The sequence below is a fragment of the Brassica rapa genome, chromosome A03 (genome assembly GCF_000309985.2).
Source record: "Brassica rapa cultivar Chiifu-401-42 chromosome A03, CAAS_Brap_v3.01, whole genome shotgun sequence".
Taxonomy (NCBI): Eukaryota; Viridiplantae; Streptophyta; class Magnoliopsida; order Brassicales; family Brassicaceae; genus Brassica; species Brassica rapa.
This window is the reverse complement of record NC_024797.2, coordinates 20,128,103-20,155,853: the sequence shown is the minus strand read 5'-3', so window position 1 is coordinate 20,155,853 and position 27,751 is coordinate 20,128,103. Positions and strand designations below refer to the sequence as shown.

The following is a 27,751-nucleotide window of genomic DNA, read 5'->3' as shown; positions in this document are numbered from 1 at the left end:
TGGGAAAGTTGAAGTAGCTTGCTTGTTCTTTGAGGAGGCGATGCGGAAAGGAATGGTTCCTAGAGATAGCACTTGTAAGATGCTGGTGGAGGAGCTGGAGAAGAAAGGTATGGGAGAAGCAAAACTCAAGATTCAGAGTTTGGTTCAATCCAAAGTGATGATGACCAAGTCACAGAGTCCGTTACCTGTTGCGTAGAGTTTAGGAGTTTGGAGTTAATGGCTCAAAAAAGTTTTGTTTCTGTGGAATGTTAAATTCTTATACACCTTGTTATGTCTCAAGGCATGTTTTTTTTCTTACCTTTTTACTGAAATGAAGTGAAAACAACATTGTTTTGTAGTGTTGGATGAAGCAAATCAATGGATGTTAAGTTTTGAATAGCGTCTCAAAAAACATTACACCAACAACAATGTAATGTCAAAATCTTAACTCATTGGCGTACATTCATACATCTTTAGTCGATTTACAAAAGCCACAGATCTACACTCTTTGAAGGACACAAGGACATTGGAGTGGTGGCCCTGGCCCTGTGGCTTTTCCCATACAACGGCTTCGTAATTTTTGGCGGCGCGGCTGTCATTTTCCGCCGAAATGATAAGTCGGTACAATAAGCCGTGGACAACTTGCATGGTTTCCTGGATGACATTTATGTACACAAGATTCGCCTTCGACTGCCTATTATGCTCCGAGACTGCAAACAAGGCCAGCACAACGACTTCCTCATCAACCTCCTTCCGCGTTGGGCTACCGATACCTTGGCCTTCCACGACCGAGAACAAGGGGAGGAGGATGAGAGAGAGACAAATCAACGACTTCATCACTTAATATGTTTTTGTTTCTTAAGCTTTTGCATTTAGGGGTCTTATAGCCGATGCTTTGCTTTGGAACGTGAGAGAGACCAATCTTCTCATGCGTTGATGAGTTCGTTAAAAAGATTTTGACAAACTGGCATAAGATTTGTTAATGTGTTCGGGCCAACGTGGTGATCATGTAGGCACAGAGTCAACATATGAGAATGGAAGCTGCAACGGAGCGTGAAAGACACCATTTTCTATGGGTGTATCTACCCGAACTACTCGATAATGTATTTTGTCTAATATATATAGTGTATAGAGTAACATTTTTTAAATTCATACATTTGTAAAATAAACACCAAATTAGTTTATAAAATATAATTGTTCTTCTCTCTATTTACATCTAATGCAGAATACAAAAATATATATAATTCACTCAAAGTGACACAAAAATATGTTGTTTTGATTTTGAGCATAAAATATAACAGTAGTTCTTTCTTGGTTGAGAGAATGCCATTAGTTATTAAGGTTAATTGGTTTATGACTGACTGCATTTTGGACTAAGCAAATAGATATGTAATTGTGAAATTGGGATAAGATAGATTTAAACCGATTAATCAGTTACACGGTTTTGCTTATTACTCGGCCAATTTTTCGAGTATTCTATATCTATTTTTGCGTTCCAACAATTGATTCAACCGAATAGAAATAACTTCCACGTCGGCTAGGTGGACGATTTTTAGAATATGGATCATAACCAACGTGTATTTTATTTATACATGCAATTTCATATTTTAAAAAAAAAAATCGGCCTTGCGCTATATTTATTAACTAAGCACCAAGGTGGATTTAATACGATCTGAATTTGTGCCTTCCGGATATCTTTCTAGATATCATATTATGTCTTATGAGAATGTTTACGCTTTTTTCGGAAATTAAAATATGGACTTCCTATAATATACAATCTGCAAAAAATTGCATAGTTTTAGATTCGAACATGAGACTTAGGTGTGGAAGTTTTTAAATACATTTATTTATGTCGGTAATTTAATTAATCGTAAAATAAAATTTTAGAAGAAAAGCATGAAAGAAAAGGGCTTACGAAGCCAAACCCTTACTTCTAAAAGTCTGCTTCTTCTTCTTCTTCTTCTTTATTGCGCCGTCGTTCACTCTCGGTCTCCGTCTCTCTAAAACCCTTCTCAAGCAAACTTCTTCTTCGTCTGGTTTCTTAATTAACCGTAAGTTTTCTTCTATTCCTCGATAGCTTTATTTCAATTTCATGGTAACCGAACTAGTTTATTGAGTTGTTGCTTCAATGTCATAGAAACCATAGTATCTGTTGTAAGTTGTAACATTACATTTGAATCTATATGTTCCTGTCTCGATTCGGACATGATTTGTTTTTCTTATAAAATCTTGAGCAGATGTCACTCGATGATGATTATGTGGAAGACGATGAGATGAACATGATTAACGTAGACGAAGCAGCATCCGACTCCGAAGCAGAATCACTTTCAGATTCAGACAACGAGATCACTGAGAAGCTAGCCGAGCCGACAAAGACTGCTGTCTACAACAGAGACGGGCTTCTCGACAAACTCCAAGACATAAGCTGGCCTGAAGACGTCGACTGGACTCATAAACTCACCGTCGAGATCGATCAGGGCCCACAAGCCGTCGACGTCAACGACGACCTCGCCAGAGAGATGGCTTTCTACACTCAAGCCCTCGAAGGGACGAGGCAAGCTTTCTCGAAGCTCCAGGAGATGGGGCTGCCTTTCTTAAGACCCGCGGATTACTACGCGGAGATGGTGAAGTCGGACACGCACATGGAGAAGGTGAAGTCCAAGCTTCTGTACGAGAAGAAGCAGATGGAGGAGGCGGAGGAGAGGAGGAAAGCGAGGGATAACAAGAAGATGGCGAAGGAAGTGCAGTCTCAGAAGATGAAGGAGAGGGCCAAGCAGAAGAAGGATGAGATTGAGTCGGTGAAGAAGTGGAGGAAGCAGAGGCAGCAGAGCGGGTTTAGCGAGAAAGGTGGTGGGGCGGGGGAGCTTGATCTTGAGTTTAGGAATGGGAAGAGTTTTCAGAGAGGTGGTGGTGGTAAGAAGAGACCGGGTGTGTCTCCTGGTGATCGGTCGGGAGGGAAAGGGAAGGCTGCTTCGAGGATGGGTAATAAGAAGAGGGAGTTTAGGGATTCTAAGTTTGGTCATGGTGGTAGGAAGGGTTTGAGCAAGCAGAATACTGCGGAGACGACTAATGATTTCAAAGGCGGGTTTCGTGGAGGCAAAGCTGGTGGTGGCAATAAGAGACAGAAGAGATAGATTGAAAAGAAGGTTTTGATTTGATTATCTAAACCCATCGGTAACTTCAACTCTATAAACTTATTTGTTATCTTGGATTATATTTTAAGATAATGCTTTTTGTTTTGTAATGGGTAATGACTTTTAGTTACAATGTTGTACTAATGATTTCTTGAATTGACTCAAAACATTTTTTGAAAAGAATTACATACAAGTAAAAAAATTTCCCTAAAAAAATTTTAGATCCTCAAATTTGTAAAAATACAAAATTTATATTAACACAGCCACAGAACTCCAAAATCTCAGGACTAAATAATACAAAGTGTAGAACATAAAATATCTTAAAACAAGTTAAACAACACACAAGTTTTATTCTGGAACTGGAACCAGACTTGGAAGGTACACATGTCCACATACAAAAGGCCTATCGTAGTTACCCAAATTACATCGACCTGTCTCAACTACTTTCCTAGCAATCCCATCTTTACTAATCTCGCAAACGCTTACGCAAACATAATCATCTGCGTCATCTCCCATCACCTCCTCGCACCACACAATTATGTTATCATTCTTGTCAACAAAGTAACTAGGATGAGCGAGATCATGATCGGTATGTAACGTCGGAAGGTCAGGATTAGTCACGTTTAAGTACTTTTCCCACGAGACAACATCATCACCATTCAATGTGTTTGTGACCCACACTTCAATCTTCGTTGTTTCTTCACGTTGATGCAACAAAGAAAGTCTATCTCCCCTAAAACTCGACAACGACGCTGTATCTAACACACTGCATTGGAACGGAACATTGCATACGACTTTGAATGTTTCTGTCGAGAAATTAAAACATAGGATGAAAAGTTCGGGTTTCTTGTTCCAATGTGCGACCCAATACATGTTTCCTTTTATGGAAACTCCTTTGCATGGTGGATCAATAGACCAATCCAAAGTAGCAACATCAACAATTATTCTCCATGCATTGGTTTTGAAGTCATATATCTGAATCACTGGCTCACAAGGTCCAATCACTGCTATCTCGTCATCTTCAAGCTCACCTTCGAAGATCCTTAGAATTTTGTATTCATCACGTGATACATTGTTGTATCCGATACCGTAGAAATCATTAACCGAGTAAAAACTCAATGGTTTGATCCATTTGATATGTTTCAAGAACGGGTTCCAAACCGCGAGTTTGCATCTTCTTGTTCTTGTTTCATTGCATCTACATACTAATAATCCATCGCAATGAACGGTGGTTGAAATCTCGGAGATATTTTGAAATTCTTCTGGTATTGGTGAAGATGAGCGAGCTCCTTGTAAAGGATTGATGATCTGAACCGTATGGTCGATTCTTATGAATCTTTCTTGGACAAGATCCAGGTACTTGTAGATGAATCTCTTGTCCTTCAAGAGACCATGCCATTGTTTGCAGTAGGTTAATTTGAATTGTGTCAAATATTCTATTGGAATCCTACAGAATATTTCTTCTATTATATCAATAGGGAGCAATGAAGTCTCTGGGGAAGCCATGATGAATATTGGAAGAAAGAACACCGAATCTTATGGCATAAAAACTAGTAGTCTCGATCCTTTCTATAATAATTATACATCATGGATAATAATAGACAATTTTAATTTTTTTTAAGTAAACAATTAAGCATTACCACTAGTTTTTGCAATAAATTCTTTAAGGTGGCTGACGAATTTCCCCTTTAATTTCGAGTTTAATTTGAGGTTTATATTCAGTAAGGAAATATACATGGGGTAAATCTGGAAAATGGTAGGAAATAATGCTTAGAATTTAATTGATAACTAGATTTTGACCCGCGCTTTCAAAGCGCGGGTTTATTTTTGTTTTTTTTTCAATTGACAAATATTTAGTAAATGTCACATTTTCATATATTTGTGTTTTATTTTATAAAAGACTTAAAAATTTTATCTTTATTTATCGTATTTCATTTTAAATGACTATTTATGTTTAAAAATTAAACTTTATTTGTTTAATGAATTAAGTTGGTATAACTCTGATAAATTGATTTTATCATGGGGTTAATATTTTAATTAAAAAATTATATACTTTTAATAAAGATTTATATTTTTCAATAAAAAAATTCAATTATTTTTATGAATGCTTAAATTATATTAAGAAAAGAAAAAATAATAATTAAGAATAGTTGAAAAACAATTATTTGAACTTGGACAATGGCCCAAAGGAAAAAAAAATGATAATTGAAATCTGATTTTTTAATAGGTCTAAATGGCCCAAGAGAGATTTGATGTGGGCTGGATCCAAAAATAATGACTCAATATAGATTTGTTATTAATATTACTTAATTGCCCTTAATAAAACATGCAATGTTAGTGAAGGAAAAGACAGGCTAAGGTAATTATGACAATAGGATCCTGCTTTAATAGTATAGATTAGGGGTGGGCGTTCGGGTACCCGTTCGGGTTCGGATCGGGTATTTCAGATTTTTGGGTATTTCGGTATAGAGGTCTAGAACCCGTTCGGGTATTTATGTACTTCGGGTCGGGTTCGGGTATTTTTAGTTCGGATTCGGTTATTTCGGATCGGGTTCGGATATTTAGATTTTGAAAAAAAAAATTAAAATTTTCATTTCTCAAGTTTGTTGTATTTAAAAATAGAACTTTCAGTTAACTAATTTTTTTATTTTTAATAGATTGAATGGTTAATATATTTGGACATAACATTTTAAAACTAAAAAGGCATTACTTTAGTTATTTTTTTAATTTTGGATGTAACTTTTTGCTTATTTTTGAAATAAAAAACTTGACATGCATTTTAAGTGAGTAGCAAATCATTTTTTCCGTAATTGTATGTATATCATATGAACTTAAAGTATATGTAGTATCAATATAAATATTTTTTATAAAATGAGAGATATAAACTAGAAATATAAGGTTAATTATACATATGTTCGGTTATCTTCGGATATCCATTCGGGTTCGGGTATTATCCGTTCGGGTTCGGATATCCAATCTCTCTTTATTCAATACCCATTCGGGTATTTTGCTACTTCGGTTCGGATTTCGGTTCGGGATTTTCGGATCGGGTTCGGATGCCACTTCGGATATCGGGTAAAGTGCCCACCCCTAGTATAGATTAACAATTTTAGATTGTTGTGAGCAAGAAGAGGAAAACAAAAAAAATGTAAAAATGGTAGGAAATAATGTTTAGAATTTAATCGATAATTAACAATTCTGTAACGTGGCTGACAAATTTCCCCTTTTATTTTAGGGGTGTATTCAATTTAAAATTTGAGGTGATTTGATTTTTAAGAAGTTTTAGATGATTTTAAGGAATTGCATAGAATAAAATGATTTTTGTTAAACCATTTTAGAATATCAACTAAAACCATGGGATTTGAATTTTAATTTTTTTAACTAAAAAACTCAACCCAAACATTCTAAAATCACTTCAAAACTTTAAGAGTCCACAACTTAAAATATTTTCAATAACAGTAGATTATATTTCATAGTACTTTATAAAATGTCAAGTTCAATAACACTGGATTATAAATAAGTTTTTTAAATTCATGTTTCAATAACAGTGGATTTGTCGTTTTGACATAAATCACCTAAAACTCTCAATTGAATACATTCTCCCCTACATTTTTATTTAGTTTGAGAATGAACATTGAGCATCAAGAAAATGATAAATTACTTCAGACAGTATACAAAGTAAAAATTCTCACACAAATACAAAATATACACAAGCTTATTCCACAAAGAAATGACCAATAAATGGTTTGAGAGATGCATAAATCAAATCACATGAGGATGAAGACAGAGGAAATTAAAGAAACAATGAAATCAGTAGAATTTGAGAGCTACGAGGCTGACAACAAGGAAGAGAAGGGATGGTGAGAGAGCGTAGGAGGACGAAGGAGTAACAGATGGTCGACTGGTGTTTCCTCCGTCATCAGACGTAGGTGCAGCACCGTCCACGGTTGGTGTAAAAGGCCTGGTTGTATCAGACTGTGGTGTCTGAGCTGCTGGAGTTGGCTCTGGAACAATTGGAGTTGTTGCTGGACTTGGAGACATGGCCGGTCCAAATGTACCAGCAGGTCCTTTTCCAAACCAAAAAAAAAAAAAAAACTCTTATCAATTTATTTTCAAAGCTAACTAATTACATGAGATGATGTGATTGATTATTTACCAGGAGCAGCAGCTGGAGCAATGTTGGCGTTGCATTGAAGAGGAACTCTAGGCATGTTACAAGCACGTGGAAGAGAGACTGCGGTTGTACGGTTAATCGGAATATTAAAAGGAACACTTCCAGTGACAATAAGGCAGAGACATCCCATTCCTCCAGTAGTCAAGGACCTCAACGAGTTACAACAATCAGAGGAAGGTGAAGTTCCGTTGGTACTGCTGTTGGTTAAAATGCTCATACAAGGACCCACGGTGGTCATCATAGACGGCGTACATTGGCTAAGCGGCGGTTGCTGGCTGCGAACCGGCAAAGCTAGCACTGCGAGTAAGGCCACGGCAATGGTTATAACCGGGATCTTCGACATTGTTGATCGATTAAAGCTTTGTTTGTTGTTCTTTTAAGGTTTGTGTTTGAAGTGGATTGTGATGAAGAAGTGGGATTTGATTTATAAGTAGACAAAAGTGGAGGGAACGAAGGAAGTGTGTGTAGGTCAACTACTATAACTAACTATGTTTTTTTTTCCTTTATTATAGTCGTTAGTTAGTGAGACGGCAAATGGGATGCGTACACGTGTATAGCGTGTAGTAGGTAGCTGCCTAATTCGTCTCTGGATTGTATTAGATGAACCACTCTCCCCCACGGTTGGTTCTGTTTCGGTAAGCAAGACCTCAAATGAAATTCCTTTAACTTTAAGCCCAATAACATCCTCTTGAGTCAAGACGAAATGTTCAGCTTACATTCATTTTGGAAAAATGTGAACGATTGAACACTTGTCATTCATTCATGCCTACTATTTTTTTCTTGTTTCAGTTAATTTTTTATTCTGGTCTTCTTAGTATTATTCTTTACGGTCGACCATGGGACTTTCCTTTAACTTGAAAACACGGCAACCTCAAGACTAGAATAGTTCATGACTTTGAAACATATGCTCTTCTAGAGACAAGAACGTCCAAAGACTTCTAAAAGATGATGTCCTAAACTGAGACTTTTCGACACCTATTAAGCCAAGTCAAACAAAAATACAAGAAATGGGATCAAAAAGAAATTTAAAACTATAAAGAATACAAAACAATCACTGTACTATACCTTAAATCAAATAATCAAGGAAGTAGTTCAACAACGCAGCCTAAGACCGTCACCAAATACCACTGACCCAGAACAAACGGTACCAGTTATGTTCACAACACAACACTTTGTATCCGAACAGATAAAATACTCAACAGAAACCGTTAGAAAAGTAGTAAAAAGTTGGCCACCAAAATCAAGTCATCACCTCTTGTCATTTTCAAGTTTCAACTCCTTCAATTCCCTATTTATATCCATCATCAAGACTCCACAAATCCAATCAAACAAACACAAAGCAACCCAACAAAAGTTAAAAAAAAAACTCAAAAGGATCCTCTTCAAAAACATCTCTCAAGAAAACATGAAAACAGGAATGGGTTTAATGTTCCTTACAATTTTCATGGCTGTGATGTCTTCTACAAGAGTTTCTGCTCAGTCAAGTTGCACGAGCGTGTTGATCAGCATGGCACCATGTCTCAACTACATAACCGGAAACACTACCTCTCCTTCTCAGCAATGCTGCAGCCAGTTGAGTAGCGTAGTTCAGTCTTCTCCTGACTGTTTGTGTCAAGCCCTCAACGGTGGAAGATCTCAGCTTGGGCTCAACATTAACCAAACACAGGCTCTTGCTTTGCCAAGGGCTTGTAATGTTCAGACTCCTCCTATCAGTCGCTGTAACGGTAAGAATTTTCAAAAGAAAAGCACTTATGAAGATTGTTCCAAACCAAACACTGGCGAATCTTATGGAGTATGATTACATTTTTTTGCAGGTGGTGGTTCTAATGCTGACTCTCCTGCAGATTCACCAAAATCTTCAGGTAAATGACTTTAAACAGATGTAATGAAAAAAACATCAAACTCAATATATTAATTTATGTTATCTAAATGAATCCATCTTGGGGGTCTTTGTTAGGACCAGGTAATGGATCGAAAACCGTACCAGTAGGAGAAGGAGATGGATCATCGTCTGACGGAAGCTCTATCAAGTTCTCATATCCTCTTCTTGCCTTCCTTATTGCGGCTTCCTACATGGCAGTCTTCTTGAAATACTGATTTTCCCCTATCCACGTTTCTCCTGAACCGATTAAGCTTTTATGCCACTTAGATTGCATTCTTTATTTGTTCACATTTTGTTGTGATTAAGTATGATCTATTATTTTATGTTCTGTCAATCCCTACTACTCTCCGGTGATATTGTTTGTAGCAACGGAGAACATCTTGGATCTCTTTACCTTTTACAATAAATATTATTTTTTGGAACACATTCTGAAGAACAGAACATCAGCTCTCTGAATAAATATTGGTTTAGATGGTCGATGTAGGTATGGGTAAAAAATATGAAATCCGAGATCTGAACGAAAGACCTGAATCTGAGATGTAAAGTTAGTTAGTTTGGGAGGTTTTTTTGTTAAATATTTAGTTTGAGGGTTTTTACCCCAAAACAAACTTAATTGAGGGGTTTTAACGTTAAAAATCTAATTTTATAAGTGGTATAAAATATATTCGAACCCAAATGTTATTAACCGAGTCCGAATAGGTACCCAAAAAAAAAAGACCCAAACATTCTGATACTATCCAAAAATATTCAAAACCTAAATAAATACTTCAAATATTTGATTTTTTTATCTCTTATCTAAAAACATGTATTCAAAACCTAATAGATGCCTCAAATACTCAGTTTCATGTTAATGATAACTAAAATAAATAAATACTAGAACCCAAAGTGTTATAACCTGAATCTGAAATAAGTACTGTTACAAAACATGGTTTGGCATGAGTTACAAAAACTTATATGAAGGCGAAGTTATTAACCGAATCCGGTATATATTTAAATAATATCCAAATAGGACCTAAGCGACTTGATCAAGAAATCCAAAAACTCTAAAAAATCGATTCTGACCCAAACGAATATCCGAACACCTAAATAGGCATGGTAGAAATCAAAATGTTCTGGGTTCAAACTCAAGAACAAGAAATGGTATAAACAAAAAGATATCCTAAAGGGACCTAAGATCTTGTGCAAGTTTAACATGAAAGAGAACATACTTCCAAATAGGATTTACTCACATGAGGCCTAGTGTGAGATAAGCTCAAAGAGCTGGATATAGGAGTTCAAGGCAATGTATGCGATGAGAAGAAACCTACAGAAGGCAAAACGTATCTACCTAAGCACCCTGTATATGTACCGTCACATATCAAAGGTTTAGAAGCCTTATTGTTTGAACCAAATACCGCAGTCTGCAGATAATAAAAGTATATGATATAATTTTGCGGTCGACCTGAATATGTTTTGTTCGTTCTAATATTTTTGCTTCCCTGGATCTACACAAATACGTAACTGACATGGCGGCATCTATTATACAGAATAGACTTTATACGTTTCAGATGGATTTTGTAACGTACATTGAAAATTATGATTTTTGTAACGTCATACTCATAGTGTTCTATGTGTACATATTTACGAAATTTTGTGCAAACAAAAAAAGAGTTAAAAGTCTGAGAAGTACATGTCAAAGACCACGCATGCGTCTTGAACAGAAGTCATGCATAGTATCGTCAAAATGATATGTTTCACATTTCAGGTCCTATCAATCATAAATGTGTGAAATTCATACTCAATTACTTGCATATATAACTTTTAAAAAGTTTTCGTCTACATATACAATCCTTGAACTTTGCATAAATTCCAATTATTTTTTAACCTGTGCGTTTACTAAAAATTGTTCACACGAGGTTTGCGTAACTGCGTTAAGCTATCTATTAAATTTAAATATTTTTATTAGTGATTCAGGTAGATTGAGACATATAGAAATTCCGGATGCAAGTTAATACTAACCATACCAGACTTTTTTTTATTATTCCAACCAACTTTGACTATAAAACAACACCAACTTGCAAATACTCCATATAAGTACAAGATCCGTGATTTTTATATAACCGCATGATGTAGGAATCAAGAACTTCGTTCGAAATGGTATAAGTCATTATAGATAAGTTGCCAAGTTTTATTATTTTCGCATTTTATATCCGATAATGGTACTACTCCCTCTGTTTCACAATACATAATATTTTTACATCAATGCATAAAAATTAAATAATTATTTTTTTCTAAAAAATAGTTCTAAAATATAATTTAAAAATCATTCAATCAATTACATAAATTAGGGGGTTTTCCGGGCTACGCCCGGATTTTTTCCTATAATATTAGTTTAATTTTTATATTTATATTTTAAAAACGAACAAATATGATATACACTGAAACTTGTTATAGAATTATAAACATAAATGCAAATTTAAAACTATTCGAAATCATTTGTTGTGTTTTATTGGAGTTTTATGTAGGATATTAGTAAAATTAACAAAAGTTAACTAAATTATAAGTTAAGATCTATATATATTCTTTATCTTGGTTATTTATTGTTATGTAAAACAATTGTAAAGCTTATAATTAGTACTGTATAAATTTTGATTGGTTTTAAAATTATTAAGTTTCATTTTTGTATTTGTCTTTAAAAGAAAGTACCATCGACTTGTATACCGGTTCTTTATTTGTTGTCATCAATTTATCGTTGTAACCAAAATAATTTTGTCAACCTTTTTTACCAAAATTTAAATTTAACATTTATTGTTGCTATTTTATTTATGTGTGTGTTTTAAGTTTGTTTGTGATAGAAAGAAAATTTTGCTTCATGATTTGAAATATTATCAGTTGTAAATTTATAGACGGTTTAATTTCTTACCGTTATTGATGTAATATTAATTTTACAGTTTTTTATTTTAATTATTTAATTAATCAGATTTTTTGGAAATAATTTTAAATAATACTACTATTATTTGATGTTCTAGTTTTTTTCTATTTGCTGTGTAGTGTTTGTATGCTAGGTCATCCCTTTATGCAAGCCGGTTATTAGGTTGTTTAATCAATCTTAAAGTCAATGGCGTGTATCCTTATTATTCCATAACTACTATACGATCTAACCAAAATCATTTAGACACGCTTACATTTGATCAGACTGCATATGACACACATAATATCAGATGAGCAAATAAAATATGACAATAACAAATCCGTGCATTATATTTGACATGCCCACCATTTCTATCATTTTATCGCTCTAATCAAATGTTGATTAAGAAATTCTTAATTCACTAATATACATTCTTACTTTTTGTCTATATACACAATAAAATTAAATATATATGAAAAAAACATTTCTTATCAAAATTGGTAAAAACCAATAAGCTACAAATACTTTCTCTTGTCATAAGTATTTACGGTACCTAAACCAACAAAAATCGTAAATACTTTAGAACACATTTTGTATTTAAACAACCAAATTCGTGAAAGATTCAAATCCAACAAAACTTCAATGTTCAGACAACAAACTTAAAGATGCAAAATCAAAGTATGAAATTAAAAAAACCAAAGCAGAAAGTTTTAGTAACGATAAAAACCAACATTTAACACATCCTAGCCACTCCTTGCTCGCTTGGGATCCTCTGCCTCAACCTTATCAGCAGCCCTCTTCACACTCCCAAAGCATGTGGAAGGATCGTCATCAGCATCTTCTTTATCCAAAGTTTCACGTGTGTCTGGTACAGCCACGTTTCCTTCCAAATTGGCCTCAACTTCCGGGACTTCTAGAGTCATCACCTTTGTCACAGTCAAAGATTGAGTCTGGCCAGTCAAATTGTGTTTCGACACCTTCACAACGAATTTGCGAGTCTGTCCAATGGTATCAATGAGAACTTGAGGTACCAGAACCAAGTGATCACCTCCTACATCCTCGTTGGCCTAAAATAAGGTAATCAACTGTAACTATATACCTCAAATTATCCTGGAATTACAGATTTAAATAACAAAGGCAAACGGGGCTGTATTACCTCGAAATAATCCTCAACCAATTCAGAAGCTTTCTTTCCAGATAACTCATGTCCAGCATCACCAAGAAGCACAAAAGACGCTTGATCATCGTTATCATACACGGAGATCTTCGTCAGGTACCTGTGTCACACACAGATTAAGAATGGTGCATTGAGTATGAGTTTAAGTAGAGCTGAGTCACTTACTGTGCAACACCAACAATACTGGTTTTCCCACACTTCTTGCACATTAGGCTGGTAGGTCCTTTGGTTGCCTTAGTGTGGCACACACCACAGCCGATGTAATACCATGACGAACCGTGCACAACATCTCCAACAGTTGCTATGCACTCAAACCAAGCAACCTGCAAAACACTAAACGGTTTAATAAGCAACCAAGATAATCATATTAGATGTGTTACCAATTAGTACGGAACAACCTTCGCATCTTCCTGCTTCATATAAGAAAATAGCTCGCCTATGGTCACTGTTTCAGATTTAGTGACAATGTCTGCGTTAACTCTATTAGCAACATCTAGATTCATGTTCATCCTGAAGCCAACGAACAAACTTCAAAAAAACAGTGATGAAATAAGGATTAACAATTTATAAATAAATGAAAGATTACCAATTGAGATAATCTCGGGTTGCTTGGACATCAGTGTCCAAAAACACACGTGATGGCGCCATGGAAGATAGAGCCAGAGCACCTATAACAGAACCATTGTTATAATAGAGATGGAAGATTGTAACAGAGCCTATCGGATGCTCATAGCCAGTAAGCCTAATTTATACCAAATGAAGTTCTACTACTCAAAGCTATCCTATCCATATAATATTAACAGGCCATCCTACTCAAAGAAAAAGTAGGTAATACAGACCTCCAAGACGCTTTGGGTTCAAGGTAGTGACTAAAATAACACGTGCAGTTCCCCCAGATGCTTTGAATCTCTCACAAAACTCAGAGGCAGCCTTGTCCCATAGGTACAACTTCATCACCGGACCGCTATAACATACAAAATCACGTGTAAATAGAGAGACAACTCATGAATACGAAATAATACAGGGTAGCTTACTCATGTGTTTGAACATGGAGCATAACTCTGCGCGAAGAAGCTATATCTGCATCGTCTAGCACGAGATTTTCACCGAGAACCTGCCCATTCACAAGCTTGATATGGCCAATATAATCTGCAAAACAAAAAAAACATTATCAATGCTTTATATATCATTAACACACATTGTAACCAAAAATGTTAGAATATATTTGATCGAATTATATTATCATTATCTTATATATAACAGTGAGACCTTACCATAAAGGTCTCCTTTCAAGTCGCAAGCAGCATCGAACTCCTCATATCCATGGAACCTAAAACAATCCTTAGGGAAACATACCGAACTGTCATCTAGATCAGAGAGGACAGAAGTCGTTGAGAATGTGACGGTAAAACTTGACTCCGCAACACGATACAAAGTCTTGTTGTTAGACCCGTAGAAAGTGTTGAGTCTGTAAATCCCACCAGCCCTCATGTGTGGCAAATAAGTGTCTATCCTCCCAGCTGGGATGAAACCCTGGATGACAGTTTCCTGTTATCATAATTACATAAATTAATCAGAAATGCTAGAAATGAGATCTCAGATATGCATCAACAACAAAATCATATTTCACGGTAACATCAACAAACCAAACACTTACTATAAATGCACTAAAGAACAAAATAATAGAACAAAAAATGCTCCTCATCATCATTCATAAACTAAATTGTAATATAGAACTCGGTTTATACCTCTTCGTCGATAAGAAGCATCTCGAGACCTATAAGCACTTTTGTCACAACATTCCGAGCTTCCCAATAATGGATCAACCGAAACCTCAGCTCGCCATCATGAGATCCGTATTTCACACTTCTGAAAGCCACCACTTCGGCCGAGACAATGGCTTTTCCCTTGCCGCCAGAGGAGACAACGGCTTTCCCTCTAACTCCTGAAGAGACACCATTCTTCATACCTGCATAGTAACACCCACGTTACCATCAAGTAAAAGGAAACTAAATCCAAACCACAGTCTCATATACTTTTATATTTTCTATAGTATAAAAACTATCTACCATAAAAATAATCTTATTCATCTCGTTCTTTTAAAGATCAAAGCTTTAGACTTTCTATTTGTTAAGGCAATCAAACAGACTCTATAGTTTTAAACCTAAAAATAATCTTATTCATCTCTTTTTTTTAAAGATCAAAGCTTTAGACTTTCTATTTGTTAAGGCAATCAAACAGACTCTATAGTTTTAAACCTCAAAGCTTTAGACCCTCTAATTTGGTAAGGTAATCAAACGGACTCTTTAAGTTCATAAGTAAATGCTAAGAGTTCTCACCATAGGGGTTTCTCGATTTAGGTACGCCGATCAAGACACCGGAAGAAACAGATGTCTTGCCGCTGAGTTTGGTCAGACCGGAAGTGACCGACGCCTCGCCTTTACCTTGCTTCGAGTGGGGTTCGCTAATAGTGTGGCTGGAAGAGACATATGGCGTTCCAATGAGATTGATCGATCCGGTAGATGAGTCAGTCTCAACGCCTTTTGGTTTCTCGGAGGTGGATTTCCCGTTAGAACTCATGGCAGAGAATCTTAATCGAAATAAAACTCGAATCAGGAGTTGTATAAACAAAATCCGAAGTAGAAAAGGCGGACTAAGAGCTTTATCAACAAAATCAGAAGGGGAAAAGCAAAACGAATCCATAAATGAGAGTAAAGATAGAAGGGAGTGGAGGATGTATTGATTGTTTAGATCGTGAAACGGAACAAAGAAGAGTCAGAGGAAAGGGATGAAGAATCGTCAGAGGGGATGAAGATTGAAGAATCGCAAAATCGGATGAAATTTTTTTTTGGGTTATTAGGGTTCGAGAAATGCGAATGGGAGAGTTAGTAATGGGTTGACCGCCGTCTGTGCCTTGGTATGGTCTGATGGGCTTGAGGCCCATTCGTATCAGTCACGATTTATTAAAACACGGTCGAGGCCCAAGGTAAGCAACACACATTTGACATGGCAAAAAAACACTCTCTGATTGGTTGATTATAATTGCCTACATGGACAGTCTGGTTGAGGAGGATATCTCCCTTTTATTACTTATAGATGACTATAATATCTAATTGGCTACACAACTTTCAATAAAGTTAAAAATAACATAAAAATATCAAAACATCATCTATTATGAAACAGCAAAAACCTTCTAAAATACATCTATTATGAAACGGAGGAAATAGTATTAGTCAGTTTCATTGATGTCCTTGTCATTGAAAAAACAAACTCCCATGTTGATTTGAATAAAGGCTTCGAATGTTACAAACCGCCCCGCCCGCACCGCAGTTAACAGTAACAAAAATCTCTACATATACCATATATCTATACGCTTTTATAACTGTTAAAACCGTACCGCAGTTAAACCGCTTGTCCTGCACCGCTCAACCGCAGTTACCATTCGGAGCCAAAATATGGGAGTTTAACCCAATTGATGGTAGACACATAAACACATCAAACCTTTAATTGTGTTTGCTACACACTTGTTTTGTTTTTAATTATAACAATTTGAATAGATTGGGACCAAGTAAACCACCTCTCAATTGCAAAAATATTGGATCTATTGGCGTAATTAAATACATAATACATCCAAAAATGAGTAAGTTCATTGTGTTAGTCGTCGTGTGGTTCCGCCTCTTCGAACCATTATTACCTGTCTCATTGTTTTTTTTTACTTTGTGTGTAAAAGATAGATGATGGGACATACTGATATGAGCTTATGTGGTCCCCAACTCTTAGTGCTGAGGATTATTGTTGGGACCGCCCATCTACAATTCTTAAAAGTGTGGGATCCTTTATCCTGACAACAAAAGAGAGATTAGATTCTGATCTCACGGACGGTCACGATGATACGATGGATTGTGTTCACGAGCCATGACAGGATGACACGACTCATGATGCTTCCTTAATTATTCCCTACTGTTTACTTTACACTATTAGAGTAAAAATGGATGATTACCAAGCTTTGCAAAAACAAAACACTGCTAAAAGCGATTCATGATTTTTTGTCCGTGAACTGTGATTGGTAATTCAATTATTTTTATTAAGTTTGTTCCATTAGTTTAATATTGCAGAACACAGCACGTATGTAATCAATTTTTTTATTGTTAATTATGTAATTAATAGTTCTACTCTAGAATGATACAGTTTATGTCAAAAAGTTTACGTTTTAGACAGCAAGTGTGTGATGGACTATATATTACTTATCAGTGACAGTGTGTGTACAATGCTAGACTATACAATGCCCACCCAAAGAGACTAGCCAGCGATGAAAGCGAAAGAGATCAGTTAAGATTGTGAAATATATTCGTACTTATGATCGCATAGGTGATCTTTTGTTTAGATGATTTGATTTTACGAAATGAAGTAAAAGTTCTTCATCATCATCTTGATTTGTCTCCGGTTGAGAAAACTACGTGCGTGTTTCTATGAGTTAGCTACTCCCTTTTCTGTCTATTTAGGTTAATGAAACAAATATTTTTGTATCAATAAAAAAACTACCTCAAAACAATGTAATATGGCGGTGAAAATGAAAATAAGAGAGTTCATTTCTGTTTCTGATAAATGCCGGCTTGAATTTCCTTGTTTTCTTTCCACCCTTTACTATGTAGGATTACCACATCATACGTAGACAATCACCTAATCACGATTAATTAAGTACATTACCTCTATAATAATTCATCTATAAACTCAAGCTACAAAAACAAAAAAGAACCTAATGGTATGTAGTTGGATCAGGATCTATGCGAAGGGGACTACACCTTTCTTGATCATGTTCACCTCCAAAAATAGTCAGCGTTGGCCCGCTTTTGAAACTCCACGACTGGATTAAGGGTTGAACTAGTACAATATAGCGAAATCCCTAATCAAAGTTAATACTTGTATTTTCATATCTGTTTTCTTATATCATCCCTTGGTACGTATATTCCATCGATGGATTAATCGTAACTTCTACAAAAGTGCTGTTCGTTTTATAAACGCCGGAATTGGCGGCAGCGTCTCAAAATTACAGTCATGGCCACGGCAGTTGCTGTACAAACAAAACAACACGGATCTGTTTATTCAGTTGCAGCGTCAAGTTCAACCCAGCAAATACGACGCGGAAAATCTCAGCGGCAGCGGCAACCTCGTTTCCATGCCTCCGATTGTTCGTTGCGACTACTTTTAATTGGAACACCAAAGAATTTGTTTATGCCCTAGCTGTATTTTTTTGACGCGGCCGCTGATCGCAGCGTCGAAGAAAAGAACAGAGCTAAAGTATGGAACACGACAATTCCAACTTCTTTTTTATGAATTTCTTAAAGTTAACTTTTACAAATTTAAAAACAGAAAAGAATATGGAAAGAAAACTAAAAGAAAATATCCAAAAGAATTAATAAAAGACAAAAGGGTCAGTAGAAAATGACGTGAGTGGTTCCTTACCACACCTAAATGAAAATATCATAAATTTATAAGAGATTAAAAGACAATATAATTATTTAAAAAAAAAACATAATGAAACGAAATTTTGCAAGTTCCACTGCTGAAGTTAAAGCTCTGAGTGGTTTTCGAGTCTTTGTGTTCTCCACCCACTGATTCCATTGTACCCTCTCTCTATATATTTATACTATACTATACAGAGAGTTATAGAGATTATTATACAGATATATGCATAGAGAGTGTTGATAAAAAAAAATGCATAGAGAGTAAGCGGGTCTTTACTACTACTACTACTACTGTATTTCTGCTATACAACTTCATGGCGATTTTTGAGGATATGGGAAAGAATCAATGGGGGCTGTTTTGTTCTCTCAGGTCCATTGAAACTATAACCCACTAAGTCTCAAAAGCAAAAGAAAACAAAAACAAACGGATCAATTTTTCTTTATTATTTTCCTGTTTTTGTTTCTTTCTTCTTCCTTCGCTCTCAAGCACAACGTTTTATGTTTTTTTTTTGAGCAACACACAACGTTTTATGTTACACTGAGGAAGACAGTGCAAGAAAGTCGCGAGTGAAAAAAATCTTTTTTTTTCTTCTCTGCTTCAAATAAAGCTCTCGTCTTTCCAAAGATTATGTAACTTTCTGATCGTTGAGGTTAGTTTTGATGTATTTTCTCTTGTTACTTCTCAGTTACGGAAACTATGATTCTATGAAGACAGTTTAGTTATAAAGTTTTGATTTTTTCAGTGAATTATGCTGAAGAAGAGATCGAGAAGCAAGCAAACATTAATGGCGAATACGAACCAGAAACAGAGTAAAACGACGCCGTTCCCACGGCTATTCACAGCTTTCACCAGCTTCAAAAGCTTCACTGAAAACGACGCCGTCTCCAGCCCAACCTCTATCCTCGACACCAAACCTCTCTCTGTTTTGAAAAACCCTTTCGGACCCGACAGCCTGAAAACCCACGAACCCGAGATCCGGCTCAAGCTCGAACCCAAAAGAATCGGACTCGCCCTTGTCGATACTCTCATCAAAGAAGAACCCGGACTCTCCCGACCAAGATCCAGCTCCATTCTATTCGGGTCACAGATCCGGATCCGGGTCCCGGACTATCCACGATCCTCGGCGGATTTCGGGACCAAAACAAAAAATTCTCCGACCTCCCCTCCGCCGGAAGAGACGAAGATATCGGTCCCCGGGTCGGGTCTCGGGTCGGCCCGAATCTTCACGGGATATTTCTCGACCAGCGATATGGAACTATCGGAGGACTACACGTGCGTGACGTGTCATGGGCCTAACCCGAGAACGATCCATATATTCGACAACTGCATCGTTGAGAGCAAACCCGGCGTCGTTTTCTTCCGGAGGTCCGACCCGGTTCACGAATCGTATCATTTACCACCCGACAGCTTTCTCAGTACCTGCTGTAACTGTAAGAAGAATCTTGGCCCTCGTGATGACATTTTCATATATAGGTAAATGAATCATATATAGCATATGAATTTAAAACTATACGATATTTCTGTAACTGAAAATTTGAATAGCTTATTAACAATTTATGATGTTGATTTGCAGGGGAGACAGAGCTTTCTGTAGCAGCGAATGCAGGTCTCTGGAGATGATGTCGGAGGAAAATGACTTTTAGAAAAATAAGCTTTTTTGAGATTATAAAATGTTATGATAATGACTAAAATAAATAAGTGTAGTATTAAGATGAAAATGTTAGATAATAAATTTTGCTTAGTTGCTTTTTTGCTCGAGGCAGAGTTGGTATCTATGTGTATTATGTGTCTACATGCATAATCATTTACTTAATCTTTTACTTTACTTTTAAATCCTTTATCAAAAAAAATATTTTACTTTTTACTTTAAATCTGTAATATTAGTAGACGGCAATTCGATTTGCGATGTTATCACAGAAATGTAAAAACATAGTTTCAGAAAAAAAGAAGAAGACAGAAATGTGAATATATCTCCTTTAAAAGTAAAATCCATTTTCATGCTTTAAACCCGATATAGATGTTTTTGGGCGCAACACCAACAACTGATAGATAACACTGTAGTTGTGGCAAATAGATAGATTAAAAAAATACTATTATTACAGTTTGGAACTGATCTAATGCTGGGTACGTAGAACTGTTCATTAAACTAAAATGGCCAAATATTAAACGGTTTGGTTTAACCAGCATAAAATCGATCAAATCAAATGGCTACGTACGTGGTTCGCTAACAAGTTTGGTAGCACATCAGTTTTGTTTTGGGTTAGTGTATCACTCTCACGTATAGATTATTTTGTATTGTGTATGTTACTTAACACATTCTTGGGTACTTTAGAGAGGTTTATGGCATGTTGATGATTGCTTAATGTTTGTTGTTGAGTGGAGTCATGAAAGTTATTTATCTTTTTTGCGTCCAAAAAAAAAAAAAATTCTTGTTTTTCTTTTCTAAAGATTGCAACCGTTCCTGCTTGGGTGACTTAAAAATTAATATCCTAATTTTTTCTATCCAAGATCAAGAATATGTCGGATTGCTTCTGGTTTGGCTATATGCCCACAAACAAACCATGGCTAGATCCAACCCTCTTAGGAGAAGCTAAGATTATGGTTGAGAATGATTTAGACAAATCACTCCCTCAAAATATCATTTTGGTTGATAAAAAGGGTTCTACAACCATCAACCATGATCATGTGGCGTATTCTTGGATCCCTAGAAAATATGGTAATTGTGGCCATTTGGGACACAAAGAATCAGGTTGTCTATAAAAATCTGCTCAAACGGATATTTTTGTACCAATCGTAGAAGACGAGGTCTTAGATTGTACATGCTCCAATTGTAATCCATGCCGCCTTTGCTAAATCTGTCTCAGTTGATGCTCCTCTCACAGCTCAGAAGACACTGCAATTGATGAGGTTGCCTCTCCACTTGTTTCAGCTTTTTCAAAGCCTTCTTCTATAACTGCTATCTTCTCCACTACAAGTAATGTTGTTATACTAGACTCAAGCCATATTCCAATTACTAAAGAAGTCACAATTTCTGTCAATGTTCAATGTGTTACAGCATTAATTATACCCGAAGAGGCTGTACTTTCTTCAACCACTAATGAGATTAACCATCTCAGTGTTGAAAATTCGTCCATGAGTGTGGCGGAAGCAAAAGAGACACTGCCATACCTTGTTTTCTTAACCCATCCGCCTCAACTGGGAAACTTTTTTTTGGGTGGGTGAAAATGTAGATGGGATTGAAAGTGGAAAAACTCTTGCTGACATTGAGGTTTTTCCAGTTTTGACTTAGCTGTGCTACAATAGTCCAAATGGCTCGTGAAGAAAGATCAATAAAACCAACTCAAAAAGTCCAGGAAATGAAGTGGACTATGGTAAATGGTCGACGCAGATCAAAGAGGCCGCGGTAGACGTGGAACTATATATCAACTAGGAATCTCTTAAGAATTCTCACTAGCTCTTTTATTGATTTCTTGATTAAGTTCAATAGCTATGATTAGCTTCATTGTAAGCTAATTTTATTGCTTCTACTGTTTTACTGAACTGCATGACCTCAAATTAATAGTTTGTAATTCCAATAGCTGAAAAAAAATTACTTAACACATTACACAGATACAAAAAAGCACTTGGGTAATTAAGACTCCGTCACTCATAGAAATGGACCCAATAAGTCTCATAAAATCCAACTTGATAGGTCGGTCTAGGGGTAATGGGTTATGGGTGGCGTCTCATTGGTTAAGTCCATGATCTGAGGGGCAACAGACATGATCAAATATCAATCCTAATCAAGCATCGTTAATTTTAAGTGTAAATTTGCACATTATATTTGACTGGACAGCATATTTTATATCAGTAAAATTAAAAATATTTTGAGGGTTTACGCACAAACATACATGCAAAGAAAACCCACGTGCATTGTACACGCGAATTATATTTTTTGGCTATTACTTGACATGTGACTCAATTTATCTTCACAAAAAGGAACAAACTAAAACTACTTTAATCAACGAAAATGATATATGGTCTAACTGGTGACCATTACAGGTATTGGAGCCCAAACTAAAGCCCAAATTTATGATCCATTAAAAACTTTTGTAATCCATGTAACTAGGGTTTCTAGATTCATATATATGTTGTTATCTGCTTTGATGAATGTAACTTTGGCTGCGTTGAATGCAGCCTCTCCTTTCATATTTATGAATCATTTACAATCTTATTTATCTTGATGACAATCATAAAACTTCTTACTTTCTTTAGTTTCATTGCACAATAAAGCTTTAATAAGCTATTTCAATATCTCTATTTCTATCTTTCAATAAAGCTCTTATGAGCTCAATCTTTCTAGTTTCATAAACTTATACATAGTATCAGAGCCAGGTTAACGCAGCCAAAGTTAGAGGAGAGGCTGCATTCAACGCAGCCAAAGTTACATTCATCAAAGCACATAACAACATATATATAAATCTAAAAATCCTAGTTACATGGATTACAAAAGCCTCTAATGGATCATAAACTTGGGCTTTAGTTTGGGCTTCAATAACAGGAACATTAAGAATGAGCAGGAAAAAAATGCAGAAGAATAATATTAGAGGAATGAAAAAAGAAAATGATTTCTTATCAATTTTAGTGAGGAACAACTTTTTTTTATATTTCTTTAAAATAAAAAGAATGAGAAGGAATACAAAGGGAAAAAGATTCCTTGTAAATGGTAAAAAAATAGGAATTGTAAGGAATGTATTATTCTTTTTCATTTCTCGGTCACTTTGATTAGTAAGACTTCTCTAATACTCGCTAATTTTGGCACAATCAAAGCTTCATTAGTTCATTGTATTACTCAAATCACAGCATGCATGCCTGAATAGTTTGATGTTGACCATTTTTGGTGGGTCAAATTTGATGTTGACCATTTTTGGGGGGTTAAATTTGATGTTGACCATTTATACGCAACTATTAAACCTAAGGCCATCTCTAATGGTACACAAAAAAATTACTCTATATTTTACACTAAAATAAAGTAACTTTATTGTAGAGTTAAATTTGCTCCAATTGTTCATTATATAATAAATTTACTCTATATTTCACTCTATTATAGGGTAATTATATTATAGAGTAATTCTATTATAGAGTGAACCATTGGAGCAAATTCAACTCAATAATAGAGTTATTCTATTTTAGAGTGAAATATAGATGAAATTTTTGTGTTCCATTGGAGATGCCCTAAATAAACATACCTCGTGGAGGAGAATTAGACTAGCAGGCGATGTTCATCTTTTCTGTATTTTTCCAACTTATTGTACTAGAAAACACTGATTTGAAATTTAATCTGCCTTGCATGTGGTGATGGAAAACAGTCAAAACATGTATATGACAGGGGAGAGCCAGCATTGTGCATTCCTTATTTACCTTTTATTTATATGGATTTGGACATGTTCTGTGGCAGCTTGTTGGTGATAACAAAGTTAACGATTCAGTCTTTTGTCATAAAAGGAAAAAAAGTTAACGATTCAGGATTATATAGGTGCATGGCATTCTTTAAATGTTATTGTTGTTGGGTGTTGAAAATGACTAAACAGGTTGTTTGCTTACGAAAATTTCGTTGTCGTATTGACTGATTATCCGAAGCGAAAGATACACTAAGAAATTATTATTATAGACCTTTTGTAAAATTTGGGGATACGCAGGTATATACTATCTAGTAAAGCAGTCACAGTACTATTTGAAAAAAAAATATAACCAAATTTCATCACCGCAGCTATTTTTTTATTCGGACTAAACATTGAATAATTATGTAACAAAAAGAAAATAGTATATAACTTTACCGTTTTTATAAAGATATCCCACAATTTTATTATTATCATTTTAGGACACACATGAATGAGACATGTGATGGGCAGGAAAAGCATTTCCACTTTGCTACATAGGCAGAAGTGTTGAACCAAACAATCATTTTGGACATATGAAACCTGTTCTTCTATCTACAAATCAAACTTTCTACGTATACCAAGTTTGTTGTTATATCTCACGCACATGATATCCGAAATATGAATATATATAATTCCCCTAGCAGCTCTTTGGTGATCCTCTATTATTGTTTTATTTATTTGGGTTATTTAGCAGACAGCCCCACATTCAGATAGGTATGGCCCTTACACTACAATATCGTTCGTCTCATATGCACATGGCAACTATTGCCGAATGCACATCCACAAGATCCATGTCGTTTATGAAATATTTGTGATTCATGGTATATTTCACTTTTATGTCACAATATTTCGTATCTAATCCATTTCAACATATATTTATCATCCGACTTTCCCCTCTAATCAAATTCCAATCTTGTATATTCGATCACCTAACTCTATGCACATAATCTATTCACAATGAAAATTAAATACATTAGCTCGACTATGTGATTTAAATGTTGATAACGTTTGCACTGGCTTGATTTCATTTCTGAAAAATAATTTGGCGTGTAACATCCTTATACTACGAGCTGATTTTGATTTTTGTATGTTAATGTAACTAATAGTATGACTTTACTATATCATCATTTCCTATAACGACCAAAGTCATAATCGATCATTTGCAAAATTTTCATTACGTAAATTATCAATAATTAAGTTTGAGATTATTTGGGGAGAATTAATATGTACAAAAATACAACTTGGCCAATGCAGGCTATCAACTATATTAAATGTAGTGGATCAGAATCATTATATGACTCACGTTGAGTGGTTGATTAAATACGTCAAGTTTGAATTAGGTTTAATTAGTCAACTGAACACTAATGATGTTCCTAATTATGGACTGATTAAAAGTTGGGGCCATTTTGGAATACAGAAAATTGTATGGCAGATACTCCCGATCCAAATTTAATTATGTTGCCACTACAACCAATCCCATTATAGATTGCTTTGATTATATATCCAACTCTTTTCATCATGAAATTGTTATATACGTTTCTGACTAGCATAAAAGCTGAATAAAGCCACACTTTTATTGAACTTCAATTCTCCTTAATCTATAGCTGCCGCTTATATTAAAACTCAATACTAATTGATATGATACCATGGTGTTCAGAGTACTCTCAACAAGGATAGGGTATTTCAGCGTTTCTAAATAAAATGACTAAAACAACAATTTGGTACTGCTTACATATTTTCTTCAAAACCCTTGTATAATATCTTTTTTAATGACGCCGTAGAAATATCTACGACAGAGGCTTAATTACAACACTTCTAAGAGTGAGTATCATTTTCTTTGAAAAAAATATATGATTTTTCCTATTCCTACCTAAGTAGTACGTACAACACGTTTATAGTTTCTTTAAAAAAAACTAGAAGCTAACAACCGAACTTTTTCTTTTTATTAATATGTGAATATCCAAAAAATATATGGAAGAACTCAAACTAATCTTCAAGAGAAAGTGTAATCACGGATGGATCTTCTTTCTAGATATTTAAATGAAGCTCAAAGCATGATTTTATTTCTACTTGACTATATACGTTTAATGTCTTGAAGTTGTTTCAAATCTGGATCGCTTAGTTTCCCAAACTCCGTATACATTAGAAACCAATGCGTGGTTTAACAATGAAACAATGAATGCGTGTGAAGTAAAACTCCTATAGGCCGATATGATTATGTAAATTGGAATACAATTAGTGACTTGATTCTTGAAAATAACTCGAGACCAAACCCACACGAGCAAGGCTATAAATATGTAAAATATGTTCATCCTCATAATCAGGGTGCACATTTTTTCTTTTAGTGATGTAAGAAAACATCATTGTCAAAAAGCAATGAAAAACGGGAAAGTCTAAGCATGAATCAAACAATGATTACATGGTGCAAAATCTAATCAATTAGTAAAATTTATAATGTAAGTTTGTAGAAGCAAAGAAAATCTTATCACGGATTTTGACTTATAAAACACATTTGATCTGTTTACAAAAAAAAAATCATTTTTTCTAGACTGTTTCCTTGTATTTAAATTTGACGTTGGAAATTGTAATTAATGCATTTTACTTTAAAATTAAAATAGAATTTAAAATGTAAAAATATGAGTGGTTGAATATATAATGGGAAAATAAAAATAAAAGTAATAAATAGATAAATTTAATTTGAACAAAGGAGAATAATTTATAACAAAACAAAGCATTTATGGAACTAAAATTTAGAAAAGCAGTCAGTGGAGAAAAGGTTGTCAGCACTGTTACAAGACACTATTGGAAGTAACGCTCATGCTCATGTTTGGGTAGCTCTGCTTGTTGCATCATATTCACAAATTTGCTTTATTTTTTAAGAATAAAAACTGCCCAAGTTGAAAATATATTACTTTTAAGAACATGTAATATAAATATACCTGTTCTTATAAAGCCCACTTGACATGGAACCTAAATAATTATTCAACATTCTCTTTTGTTATGAAAATGCTTAATCAATCCCACAGTACAAGTGTAGCTTATTAGATTTTTAGGTTTAAGGTTAAGAATTACTGCTATATGTGATGTGTGTATAATGTACCTTATAATAAGAATAATGCATAAATGACGTGGCGAATTTAGAGAATTATATGGCTGAAAGATAAGTCGCAGGCGAAGTCAAGCAACTGTCGAGAAAAGACATGACAAATAGGGTATCTGAAATTAACGAACCTACAATGCATTGCATGCAATTTCTCTTCTTCTTCTTTTCCTTTTTTATCTACTTCAGCAAAACTATAACTCCCCCACATATTTTATGCCTCGAGGGTATCGAACTGAATTATTCTGCTTTTAAAAAAAAAAGAATTAGTTTCCTTATCTCATATAACACAAAGACAAAATATTTAACTGCATACCATCTTCTGTATTTTTAAATAATCACACAGTATAATTTAAGATTGGAAATTTCATTTAACATTCTTGTTCAAAAAAAAGATCTAACATCAAAACAATTATAAAGTAGGCTCCCACGTTTTTAGGCCTTATATAATAGCTCGGGAAAGTGGGAGAAAATAGGCAGATTAAGTTTATCTAACTTTTCTTTGATATAGGAATTATACTAGCTAGTA

General features: G+C 35.0%; 6 protein-coding genes across 8 annotated transcripts; 3 read left to right on the top strand and 3 right to left on the bottom strand.

Annotated features, from left to right (window-relative positions):
* The first annotated feature begins 1,838 nt into the window (after window positions 1-1,838).
* On the top strand, window positions 1,839-3,269 carry LOC103859967 (probable rRNA-processing protein EBP2 homolog). Its single transcript, XM_009137572.3, has 2 exons — window positions 1,839-2,030; window positions 2,217-3,269. The coding sequence occupies exon 2, from the start codon at window positions 2,217-2,219 to the stop codon at window positions 3,111-3,113; it is 897 nt and encodes a 298-aa protein (XP_009135820.1). The 5' UTR covers window positions 1,839-2,030; the 3' UTR covers window positions 3,114-3,269.
* A 139-nt stretch (window positions 3,270-3,408) lies between these two features.
* LOC103859966 (putative F-box protein At3g22650) lies at window positions 3,409-4,972 on the bottom strand. Its single transcript, XM_009137571.3, has one exon. It carries the CDS (start codon window positions 4,617-4,619, stop codon window positions 3,462-3,464), a length of 1,158 nt encoding a protein of 385 aa, XP_009135819.1. The 5' UTR covers window positions 4,620-4,972; the 3' UTR covers window positions 3,409-3,461.
* A 1,775-nt stretch (window positions 4,973-6,747) lies between these two features.
* On the bottom strand, window positions 6,748-7,857 carry LOC103859965 (non-specific lipid-transfer protein-like protein At2g13820). Its single transcript, XM_009137570.3, has 2 exons — window positions 7,270-7,857; window positions 6,748-7,180 (listed from the first exon to the last, which is right to left on the bottom strand). Exons 1-2 carry the CDS (start codon window positions 7,628-7,630, stop codon window positions 6,924-6,926), a joined length of 618 nt encoding a protein of 205 aa, XP_009135818.1. The 5' UTR covers window positions 7,631-7,857; the 3' UTR covers window positions 6,748-6,923.
* Window positions 7,858-8,205: 348 nt separating this feature from the next.
* On the top strand, window positions 8,206-9,595 carry LOC103859964 (non-specific lipid-transfer protein-like protein At2g13820). The gene is made up of 3 exons (XM_009137569.2): window positions 8,206-9,011; window positions 9,102-9,149; window positions 9,245-9,595. Exons 1-3 carry the CDS (start codon window positions 8,441-8,443, stop codon window positions 9,382-9,384), a joined length of 759 nt encoding a protein of 252 aa, XP_009135817.2. The 5' UTR covers window positions 8,206-8,440; the 3' UTR covers window positions 9,385-9,595.
* Window positions 9,596-9,950: 355 nt separating this feature from the next.
* Window positions 9,951-17,707, bottom strand: LOC117132877. The gene is made up of 9 exons (XM_033288308.1): window positions 14,985-17,707; window positions 14,511-14,784; window positions 14,271-14,385; window positions 14,076-14,200; window positions 13,823-13,904; window positions 13,635-13,746; window positions 13,402-13,559; window positions 13,216-13,336; window positions 9,951-13,126 (listed from the first exon to the last, which is right to left on the bottom strand). The coding sequence occupies exons 1-9, from the start codon at window positions 15,201-15,203 to the stop codon at window positions 12,803-12,805; spliced, it is 1,530 nt and encodes a 509-aa protein (XP_033144199.1). The 5' UTR covers window positions 15,204-17,707; the 3' UTR covers window positions 9,951-12,802.
* Window positions 17,708-18,005: 298 nt separating this feature from the next.
* LOC103859963 (FCS-Like Zinc finger 8) lies at window positions 18,006-20,566 on the top strand. Of its 3 annotated transcripts, XM_033288335.1 has the most exons (5): window positions 18,006-18,236; window positions 18,536-19,205; window positions 19,238-19,274; window positions 19,423-20,175; window positions 20,276-20,566. In XM_033288335.1, the coding sequence occupies exons 4-5, from the start codon at window positions 19,451-19,453 to the stop codon at window positions 20,343-20,345; spliced, it is 795 nt and encodes a 264-aa protein (XP_033144226.1). In that variant the 5' UTR covers window positions 18,006-18,236; window positions 18,536-19,205; window positions 19,238-19,274; window positions 19,423-19,450; the 3' UTR covers window positions 20,346-20,566. The 3 variants fall into 3 exon arrangements, with proteins under 3 accessions (XP_033144226.1, XP_033144227.1, XP_009135815.1); XM_033288336.1 differs by having other exon boundaries at window positions 18,536-19,340; window positions 19,432-20,175; XM_009137567.3 differs by having other exon boundaries at window positions 18,536-19,351; window positions 19,445-20,175.
* Window positions 20,567-27,751: the final 7,185 nt, after the last annotated feature.

Excerpts from the sequence above, each read along its gene's own strand:
- LOC103859967 (XM_009137572.3), top strand. The coding sequence starts at position 2,217 with ATGTCACTCGATGATGATTATGTGGAAGACGATGAGATGAACATGATT.
- LOC103859965 (XM_009137570.3), bottom strand. The coding sequence starts at position 7,630 with ATGTCGAAGATCCCGGTTATAACCATTGCCGTGGCCTTACTCGCAGTG. Across the intron at positions 7,181-7,269 it reads TGCTCCAGCTGCTGCTCCTG|GACCTGCTGGTACATTTGGA; the intron begins GTAAATAATCAA and ends GGTTTGGAAAAG.
- LOC103859966 (XM_009137571.3), bottom strand. The coding sequence starts at position 4,619 with ATGGCTTCCCCAGAGACTTCATTGCTCCCTATTGATATAATAGAAGAA.
- LOC117132877 (XM_033288308.1), bottom strand. The coding sequence starts at position 15,203 with ATGAAGAATGGTGTCTCTTCAGGAGTTAGAGGGAAAGCCGTTGTCTCC. Across the intron at positions 14,785-14,984 it reads TGCTTCTTATCGACGAAGAG|GAAACTGTCATCCAGGGTTT; the intron begins GTATAAACCGAG and ends TTATGATAACAG. Across the intron at positions 13,747-13,822 it reads ACCCGAGATTATCTCAATTG|GATGAACATGAATCTAGATG; the intron begins GTAATCTTTCAT and ends CGTTGGCTTCAG.
- LOC103859963 (XM_033288335.1), top strand. The coding sequence starts at position 19,451 with ATGCTGAAGAAGAGATCGAGAAGCAAGCAAACATTAATGGCGAATACG. Across the intron at positions 20,176-20,275 it reads GATGACATTTTCATATATAG|GGGAGACAGAGCTTTCTGTA; the intron begins GTAAATGAATCA and ends GTTGATTTGCAG.
- LOC103859964 (XM_009137569.2), top strand. The coding sequence starts at position 8,441 with ATGTTCACAACACAACACTTTGTATCCGAACAGATAAAATACTCAACA. Across the intron at positions 9,012-9,101 it reads TCCTATCAGTCGCTGTAACG|GTGGTGGTTCTAATGCTGAC; the intron begins GTAAGAATTTTC and ends ATTTTTTTGCAG. Across the intron at positions 9,150-9,244 it reads AGATTCACCAAAATCTTCAG|GACCAGGTAATGGATCGAAA; the intron begins GTAAATGACTTT and ends GGTCTTTGTTAG.